A 10,426-nucleotide genomic window follows, 5' to 3' on the forward strand; every position below is an offset into this window, starting at 1 on the left:
TTCACAGCAGCACAATCTTGTCGACACGTCTAGTATTTCGCGAGGCCACTATAGAGACTGCATTCAAGACCAGCCTCAGGTAACTCAGCACTAGGAGCCACATGTAGAGATGTAATATAATTAAAATATGCCAACCAACCAATCCCTAAACATCTATACCCTACCAAAAATAACGGTTTGAAATCAAACCGGAAATCTAAATCCGGTTTAAAATCAAATCGGAAAGACACACTCCGGTTTGCACAAACCGGGATTTTTCGACTCGGGTTTCAAGTCAAACCGGAGAAAATCCGGATAGACAATCTCCGGTTAGCACAAATCGGAATTTTTCGATTCCGATTTAAAGTCGAACCGGAAAAAATCCGATATACAATTTCCGGTTTGCTCAAATCGGAATTTTTCGATTCCGATTTAAAGTCGAACCGGAGAAAATCCGATAAACAATTTCCGGTTTGCTCAAATCGGGATTTTTCGACTCCAATTTAAAGTCAAACCGGAGAAAATCCGGATAGACAATATCCGGTTTTCACAAACCGGATGTCAACAACTCAAGTTCTAATGCACTCTGGAGAATGCCTGAACTGAAAATCACCCGTTTCCACAAACGTTTGACAAAATCAGTTGAAGTAAAAGTAACTGGTCAAGTCTGTGAACAGGTATACCCTCCGGTTCGCACAAGCCAAACATTGACAAGTCCAGTTGAAATAGTTAACCCGTTATAAAAGGTTAACCCGTTATAAATTCCCATTAAATTCAGTTGGAACCGCAACTGGTTTTAACTGGAACCAATTGGTTTCAGTGGGCTCTACTGGAAGCACACTGGCCAATGAGTCCCACAAATTGGAATTATTTTTCCAGTTGGATACTGAATGGGTTCCAAATGGTTCCTGTTGGTTCCCATTGGCAGTGACCAATTGGTTGTCCCAAAAACCTAATTGTTCGTTTGCGGAATTTTCGTCGTCGTCGTCAGTATGCGCACATACAATACATACATTAAGATAATTCCAATTAGAACTTGATGAGAATTTTCAACTGGGTTGGTGAGCCTCTGAAGTATGGCAACACACATATGGTTCATGAGCAAGTTCACGAGTGTAGAATCGCTGTTAACCTGGAACATTTAATTAATTTACATTAAATTACCACATGCCACTAATACACTCATTAAATATGAGAGGAAGCAGACTTATTGTCATGTGCTAAATTAACTTCACTAGCAGCATATACATTGTCATGTGCTAAATGAACTTCACTAGCAGCATAAACATTGTCATGTGCTAAATGAACTTCACTAACAGTATAAAGATTGTCATGTGCTAAACGACTTCACATATATAAGAGCATGCAAAGACATTAGAAAATAATAATGCATTATTTCTTTTGACAGTCAAGTTGTTGAGTCATATTTATTTACAAGCATTTTAAAAAGCCTAAAAGAAGCACACATACACAGGAAAGCATAAATACAAAGGCTGCAGTATGACCTGAAAAGTTAATAGTATGTAGCAAGCTCACATTTTAATCAAGTTTTCAGAGCATGTAGCATGTCTGAGCAGGTCATAGAATATGGAGCATGTCTGAGAAATTGGAACATTCCTGTGAACTTCAGCCACCGGCAGACAACTTGATATACCGATTGTGTATAGTCGTGTTTAGTTTGGTTAATGACAGGTAGTCTGTGTCGGTGCCCATTATTGCATTTCACGCACGGTAATGTTGTTTCGACTTCTCAGACATGGAAAGACATACAATAGACAATTTGAGCAATGCACGCATGCATTTCTACTCCCAAGATGAGCTTACGTATACATGACATTTTTTTACTTGAATTTGATTAGTAAGAATAATTACAAAAGTTATAAAACAAATAATTAGGTCATCAACAATAAAAAAAAGTATGAATGTTTGCATTGGCATGCCTGCTGCATTACCATCTATTAAAACTACTTAAAGCAGTTATTGTCATTTTGGAATGCACTTTCAATATTTGAACCACTAGTACAGTTAGCAGACGCCTAAATCCATTCTGGTGAGTAGTGCAATTAAACAATCATCAGTTTTGTAGTAGATGTGCCCTAAAAATAACATTCATAAAATAGCGGAATCAAATAAACATTCTTTGCAATATTTACATACACCATGCATACTGTTAGCCACCACAGCTTTAATTACAAGGCTGGATATGGCGGAGCAGTAACAGCGTGATAAGATCCAAGAGTCTCATACAAAAATATCAGATACTGTAAATCAAAATGGTACCCACATAGGCATCACTATACAGAAAGTAAATTAGGTAAATATACATTTCGGACGTAGAAATTGGGAACGTGCCCAATCACAGATGTTTTTACACGACGTCACTCACCCCATGCAGCTAATATATAACATTGACAGAAATCGCGGACGCCGTCAAACTTTTTGCTTGTTGCCATCGATACCGAATGGCGGTTACATGGAATCTTCAAATGTAGGCTGACATAAATTTTTCAAACTGCTTGGTTATTCTGACATTTTTAGGGGAATCCTTTCGAGTCCGAAAAATCAGTCTGCAACTATACAGAGGTGAAGCAAGCTTGCTTCAATCCCGTTCAATGCTGTTCGCCAGGTCGCAAACATACGACACGCTTGCACCTTGGTTCCGAAACTGGAAGAAAAGGCAAGATGCCTTGAGATCCGATGGCTCAACAACACGTACCGCACCCACCCTAGATATAAAGCATTCCTTAATGTGGTGCGGAAGGAGTTGGCTTTCGTTGATCACGATGTCGTCGCAAACAAGGAATACTTTCGAACTTACACACAGGATCTTTCGAATAACCCGATAGTCTAGGCCATGTGTCTGGATAACAGATGAGTCAGACTTCAGAAGTTTTTTGTTTGCCCTGCTGCGAAAGATTTGCCCTTTGAGGACAAATCTCTGGTACTCGGCAGCAAGGGCAGGGCACTCTTCAACATACTCTGCAAGTGCCATCCTGATTTCTGGAGACAAGACGAGTTTTTTAGGGCACCCAAGCAAGCCAACATCACCTATGGAAACGAAGTTGACCAGCTTGGGATAGCCCAGCATTCTGTGGCACACGTCTTTGCCGCTATCAGGCACGAGTGGTGAGGCCAGGAAAGAATCTAACTGTTGTGCCATGAACACCCTTTCCACAATCTGACTGGGGACTGCGTTGGCGCCAGTGACAAGCTTTACTAGGCGGCCATTTCCACTTTCAAATACAAAGGCAGAGTGGCCCCAGAGCGGCCCCATCTGCCGAGCCGCCTCTGCCAGGTGGAGCATCTGGTGAATGTTGAACGTCATGGCTTGATCCTTGTACAGTGTCGCTGTGGAGGCTACAAAGGTCCGCAGTAGAGCATCTGTAAGTAAAAGGTGGTTGGTATTAAGTGATAAAAAACTAATTTCTTGGCTGTGCAGTAAGCATTATGTAGCGTCAATGCATAAAAGATGTTGACACCCTGTCTATTCGGACCTTTACTGAGAATAATATACCAAGACTTTTCGACACTTAGCATGCAATATTCTGATGGCTCTTAAGCAATGCCTGAAACATTTTACAATATTCTACACCTTCCAGTGCTATCCATATTGGCACAATCATCCAGGTTTACCTCAATTAGAATTATAGTCCCGGTCTATCCAAAAGGTAGACTTCTGTTCCTTAGCTCAGTTTAAACATAGACCAATTTCAATGCCAATTGCCTTAACTTCTATGTACTATGTACACATCACGACACTGCTAGCGCAAACACGACATCAGCGCATTTTCGCACTTTACCTCTAAATAATATAAGCAAGCACAAAATTTTATTGCTTACATTAAAGATCTAAATGAGCTCTTTTTGTAGCAATAACTTGGATGACGCCCTTTAGTTTCAAAGAGAAAAACTGGAAAAACCGGCGATCGCTCGTTCGTGCTAACAGTGTTGCACTCTGTACGTACCAAAAAATACCGTGGAAGCACCCACTTCGTTCAAGCGCCCACCATTAACACTTCCCAAACTTGGGGATACTGCAAATCATGCGTTAAGCACCTGATTTGACCGGACAAGTGCCCATCTCTAGATTAACCCAGTTTTTACTGAAATTGGGGTGGGCGCTACTTTGGTATTAATGTGAAAGCATTAACTGGTCCCATGGAGCGAGCAGACGTCATCAGCCGCACCAAACGGCAGATAAATTCCTGAAGCCGTGATCTGAGGCATCCCAGCTCTGAAACTATGCAAAAAGTCATGCAAAACGGCTATGATATGAAGCTGACGTGTGTCAATCTCAATTTGGACCACCCCATGGCACTGCGTGCCTGCACCAAGGCAAAAATGGAAGAGGCGCCGAAAGGATTACATGCGGCCGTGGCGCCGAGAGGTTCAGAAGCAGCCTTGGTGCCGAGGGGATCAGAAGCGGCCGTGGCACGAAGAATGACATTCATGCTTCCGCATTCTCAACTCGTAAGTGCTTAGATGTACCTCGAGTCTTTTTTACCGGTGTTCCAAAAAAATAAATTTCAAACCTAAAATGACCCACAAAAATCAAAGACTTGAAGAGTGAAGCTGTGACTTTTCTCAAATACATATTTTACTGATCCAAGTTACCTATCAAAATCTACTCTGAAATCCCACAACAGAGATTATAAATAAATAAATGCTTGTACCAATATGAAGCCAATAGTCGCTGGGAGTATAAACGTCTTTAATATTGTCATTGAGACAGTGGTAGGTGGAAGTTTTTTGTAGTGGGAGTTGACACTATCTAAATATGTACCTCGGAGACATATTCAAGGTAAGTTACAGCTTATACGTGAATTCTTGGCTTTTGTGGGTTATCTAATTAGGTCGGGCACTATTGGGGAGACATAATGTACGAAGTAAAACGAAAACTATGATACGGATACTGTATCTGGCCCACCTTTTGTTTACAATGTTAGACGGAGACAGGCAGAGAAGCGGTTGTGTTGGCCGTGTTGTCAGTTATCACTGGACTGCCAATTTTTCTGTGGTTATCATCATCATCCCTATCTATGTTCCGCTAAGGGGCAGCATGGGCATTATACAAGAAAGTAGAAAAAAAATCTAGACTTGAATGCAATAACAAAAACAATTACAAACATCTGTGGAATCTTCTATGTTTATTGCGGGTGCTTCTTAGCCTTCAGCTAAAAAGCGCCCAAAGGTTTCTTTTTCCACCAACATAAACAAAATATGAAGTATTCTCAGGTAAAGTGCTTCCATCATGAGAAAGGATGCATGCATTCCATTCGTAAACAAAACTCAACGATTATAATGTCCCGTTGAAGTTTAAAATGGTCACCCAGATCTGACTTCAATAAAATAAGGATGAGCATTGTGACTGAGAGCAAAATATGCTCACAGCCAGTTTATTGCATGTAGTAACAGTGCAATAGCATGTTTGCCCTCACCTGCACGGTCAATTGAGGACGAAGTGAGCTCCTCTCTCAGGAGAAGGTGCACTCCTTCAACAAGCTTGGCCAGGTGCCTCCAGTACCTTGGATGAAGGATCCCAAGTGTACATGGGAGACAGTAGTAAAGGAGCCAATGCCTCCACTCGGACGCCTTCCAGTTGGTGCGAGTTGCCAGGGACCTTGGCAGCCTTGTGACACAGTGGGGAGGCGTGATGGAAAGCAGGCGCCTGTCTAGTGCAGCAACAGAGGAGGGGCTGCCTGCAATATTAAGCAAACAAGAAAAAAACATTTCGCTATGACATCACCTTTGACTTCTTCCAAGGGCTTCAGTGTAGTGACAGTAGTATGTTAAAGGGCAACTTAAGAGGTTCTAACAAAAAACGAGTTAGAGGTGGATTCTAGCGTAGTTTTACACGCTGATTTCGGATAAGTCAACCATTTGGCCGAAAAGTATTCCTCTAAATGCAAAAGGAACACGAAAACGAGCGCCGGTCAGCATCGGCTGAATCGGCCCTACGTTATATGCAGAGCTTTATGCGGTCATTTCGTATTGCTCCTGAATGCTCGCAGGTTCAAATGGCGACCCTGATAATCACCTATCACCTTGTATGCACAAAGAATGGCGAGCCGTTAAGCACCTGAGGTTTAACAAATATAGAGGGCTCTTTACATGACTCCATATGCGTTTTAGCCCTTAGCGAAGTGTGGGGAAAACATCCGTGGGGGGGGGGGGGGGGGGGGGCTTCGAGTCCAGAGGAGTGGCAATGCTTGCAGCCCCAGGCGAGCGGCATTGCATTCTATGCACGTGTGGGCAACCCATACTGGTACGTATCCTAACCTTTTCAGGTTGCGTCAGAACACACAAGAGAGAAAATTGAGAATGTGGGACTGTGCTGAATGAAGTGGCAGTGGCACTTGTTCGGCGCCACTATGGCGCTGCCATGCGACTGCCACTTCTTACTCGCTGACCAAATGGCACTAGCGGGCAAATGTCCACAGACCTGTTGGTGAGTCTGTGAACATTCATCATGATTCAATTTCCTGGAAACCTCATTAGATCACGATTATATCTTACCCAACGGTAACAAATACATAGCATACCACTCAGAATCGCAAAATTTTTTAACAGCAAAAAGCTTCTAACCTTGCGCACTTTGCAAGATCTACGAAATATTGACCCCACTAAAATTCCGTTCTATAATTTGAATGCTTCCTATTGGGGTGAATATCGGCTATGGATGTGTTGCATTCATTATTATTTTCACAAAGAATTTACCAGATGCATAAATCCGTGTATAATTCGCTGCAGATTTATTTGCTTGGCCTATTTTACGCTGGCGTGATTTCCTTTCTCCAATTTATTGCCGTGATTAGCCTCTCATGATGGCTTCCGATTTACGTCAAGCTTATAAAAAGTGATGTGGAGGTCGGCCAGAGCTGGCTTGCCCGAGCCAGCATTTCAGCCGAGACTGCATGGTGAAAAAAAGCACTGGCAGGGTTAGCACACAAGCGGAGACAAATATTGAACCATAACTTCAGCTCTCATGTGCACTGGGCCTTGGCAGTGATTTCTTTCACCCAGTTTCTGCTCAAATGCTGGATTGAGCAAGCCAGCATTCTTACTGCTTCACCATGTTGATTTTGCGACATCCGACTTTGCAAAAAGCAATAGTTAGTTCAATACTTTGTATAACTAAGGACTGTGGTATAACTAATCATGCTGCCTTAGAGGAGCCAACAGCCGCACACAGGGTCGGCATAATCGTGAGACTGTCATGGTACAGAAGACCGAAACAACAAAAACGAATAACAAAATTAAACCACGCACAATCGCAGAAAACCACGAGCAGTCACAGAAAACCAAATGGAGATAGCAGCAAACAAAGCAGAGATGAGCAGACAAGCCGTACATTTACATATAATGTCATCTCATATCACGCCTCTCACTTGCCTCAGAGAGGGCGGGGCTTCGGCGTTATTTTCAAGGCACTGTTACGACTGCTCCTTACATCAGATTGAAAAATAATTTAGATATTTGTGATCCTGAAGGGCACAAAGTGTTTTTCTTCTTGAATACAGAACCACTTAAGTCTCCCTTTAAACTTCAACAACCACACGGTGCATATGCCTCTACATCTCTCTGAACTAAAGATGCCTGATCTGTAACAGTACAATTGTTTTTTGCTTTTTTTTTGTTATATAGTTCAAAGCTCAGTAACTAAAAAACTGCCTGACACTCTCCTTATGTTGCGATTCACCAATGAACTAAATGCTCCATCAGAGCCGCTTGTCTTGTTCCTTCCTTCCCTTTCCTTTGAAGCTGATGGCTACGCGGGCATAAACAAATTAATGTTTGTTTGCTATGTTGTATGTATCCTTGGTACAGAAGGCTGGCTCCAAGAAAACGTTGAAGCCCTAGGCCCACCTACCACATCAAACATTGGTGACTTCATATTTATATGCAGGTTGCATAGTTTGCCTATTAGCAACTCAAGATTCATTTTTCCCCCTTTGGGCTGGTGCAGAACATTGAGCACAATGTCTGGTAACTGAGCAAATATAGAGCTAAATACAAGAACAAAAGCCTTAACATTTGCAATAGTCAATAAATAAACTGTTGCATCTTTCATAAATGTTTTACAAACATTTTAAAATGTAGGATTATAATATACATAAAATCGAAGTATTTTACAGGCACATTTGCAAAAAATGTGATAGTGAATGTTATGTCAATTGTCAATAATCTCACTATCCCCAGTTTTATAAATGCATATAGTGATTGATGTTGCAAATGATGGCTTGTATAGCCATCGTTTGCAACATCCTCTTGTGAATATATAGAACCCGGTTGATAGTGAAATTATCAACAATTTTCCCATGAAAACCTTTACTAAAAGTTAAGAGTATTCCTGCCATCTTACCTATGTAGAACCGCTCGTTGGAGTTTACAGACGACAGCAGCATCTCCGTGATCTGGCGAATGACGCCCAGGAGTACAGCATGCATGTACTCCACCGTGAACCCCCACACCAGGTCAAAGTCTGGAAGGCTCACGGCTGGAGACGGACCCTTGTAGCCGTTGATGACCAAGGAGGACTCCAGGGCCACCTTCATGTCCCGTAGGACACCTGCTGACGTCCTCCCACGTGCATCCTCAAAGGAGAGGAATCTGAGGCTCCCTGAAAATGAGGTTGAAATGACTATACAAAACTTGCAGTGGTAGAACGTTTACATCCAAAGGTCAGATAGATACGTACCATCAACGTAATCTCCCTTGATTAGGCACCATGGGCACCCGTAGTACCCGTTGAACAGTACCATATTCTGCACAGATGCGCGTGCGGGGGCATCCACGCAGCAGCACAAGATGTACGCTCTAGACGAGTGCTGTGTGCCTTCATGCTGCCAGGGGACGGGTTGCATGCTCTTGACACCCTCTACAAACTTTCCAAAAAACAAAGTCATGTTGGGGTGTCCCTTCCCAAACCAAAGTCCAGCAAGCACTGAAACCTGGAATCGTTGAGGCACTGGCAACTCGTTGACAGTGAACTGAATGGGCCAGACGGATGCACCGGAAGATGTAAATACGGGGCTTCCATCAGTGTTCACTGTCAACGTGAGGTCACTGTCCCCCAGGGTCCCCGATGACTGCAGATTCTTGTACGCTTTGGCTTGAGTGATGTCACCGATGACACTGGTGGTAGCACCCCGGTCACTGGCAATCTCGTTCAGCTTTTCGTGAAGGGCTGCTTTGTTGTTCTGAATGACATGATTCAGCTGCTTGCCAATGTCTAGAACAACGAAGAAAGCCCCATCTTTCTTTGCATCTTTGAGGTTGCTAGACGTCTCGCAGGTGGGACAGACGCCATCTTCAGCGGAAACCTCCAAGAGATGATTGCATGACCGGCAGTAGAAATGTCGTACAGCTGCGGACTCCGCCTCGGCTGCAAACAGCTTTCGGAACAGGTACTTGCTTTGTGGGAGCACAGACTGCTCTGGAGCAAAGAATGCATTGACCATAAAAAGAAGGTTGTCAAGGCCCTGCCAGCTTAAGGCTTCACCAGCCACAAACGCCATAATCATCGCAACAGCTGCTGCCTTGGTAGTTGTCGAATGGGGCAGAGTTTGGGTTCCAAAAGCTCGTAAGCCTGCTGCCAGTGCATGTTCTTCACTCATATGTGGTGGTTGCTCGGTCTGTTCCCAAAATGTTGAAGAATCTGCATGTGACTGGTGAGTCATAGTCTCCTCTCCGCTACTCTCTGAAGAGTCAGCGTCTTCCGCAGTGATTCTCGACTGAGGGTCACTGCTGCAGGAATCACAGTCACTCTCGAGCTCGTCGCCATCGCTGGGGACATCATAGACGGGAGAACCGGCTGTTGCTGATTGGTTCCCGCTTGGCACAGCCTTCTTACACCGAGACAGAGTGGACTTTGGTATCTTGAAAGACGCGCCCTTCTCTAAGTAAACAAATCGTCGACGCCGAGTTGCTTCACTACTAGCCATGATAACAAGTCACGGAGCAAACGCAGCCATCAAACCAGGCTTGTGAACACGCGCACGAACAACAGGCAACAGGAAAGAAAAATGTAGAATTGCTGAGGAACAGAGGGGAGCGAGAAGCAGAATGACGCAAATGACGCGACTGACGCACAAAATAAAATTAAAAAAAAATAATAAAAAAGAACCAGTTCGAGTTTCGAACGATCAAAAGTAACGCAGACGACGAAAGCGAAAGTCACGCACAAATACTCCGCCTAAAAATGGTCCACGTAAATACGGAGCAATTAATAGAAGAGCCAATGGGAGAAACACAAACCCGACCACACTTCCAAGACGAAGAACAAGTACGAGTTGCCGAGCGTCGAAACTGAGAGCACTGTGCGGAACAACGAACAACCTCAAGGTAAACAATGCAAAGAAACGGAACAAGCCGAGCCACTGAGCCGAGCGGACCAGTGACCACCGCGGTGGGACAAACTAGCAGACGCAGTCAGAGCCGAAGACCG

General features: G+C 43.6%; 1 protein-coding gene across 2 annotated transcripts; it reads right to left on the reverse strand.

The window, feature by feature from the left end:
• Positions 1–2,104: 2,104 nt before the first annotated feature.
• LOC115326127 lies at positions 2,105–9,134 on the reverse strand. 2 transcript variants are annotated; one of them, XM_029986868.3, is made up of 4 exons: positions 8,678–9,134; positions 8,342–8,599; positions 5,418–5,678; positions 2,105–3,360 (listed from the first exon to the last, which is right to left on the reverse strand). In XM_029986868.3, the coding sequence occupies exons 1-4, from the start codon at positions 8,883–8,885 to the stop codon at positions 2,579–2,581; spliced, it is 1,509 nt and encodes a 502-aa protein (XP_029842728.3). In that variant the 5' UTR covers positions 8,886–9,134; the 3' UTR covers positions 2,105–2,578. The 2 variants fall into 2 exon arrangements, with proteins under 2 accessions (XP_029842728.3, XP_040358410.1); XM_040502476.1 differs by having other exon boundaries at positions 8,739–8,814.
• Between the last annotated feature and the right edge of the window lie 1,292 nt (positions 9,135–10,426).

Source organism: Ixodes scapularis, unplaced genomic scaffold (genome assembly GCF_016920785.2).
Source record: "Ixodes scapularis isolate PalLabHiFi unplaced genomic scaffold, ASM1692078v2 PGA_scaffold12__126_contigs__length_90152505, whole genome shotgun sequence".
Classification (NCBI taxonomy): Eukaryota; Metazoa; Arthropoda; class Arachnida; order Ixodida; family Ixodidae; genus Ixodes; species Ixodes scapularis.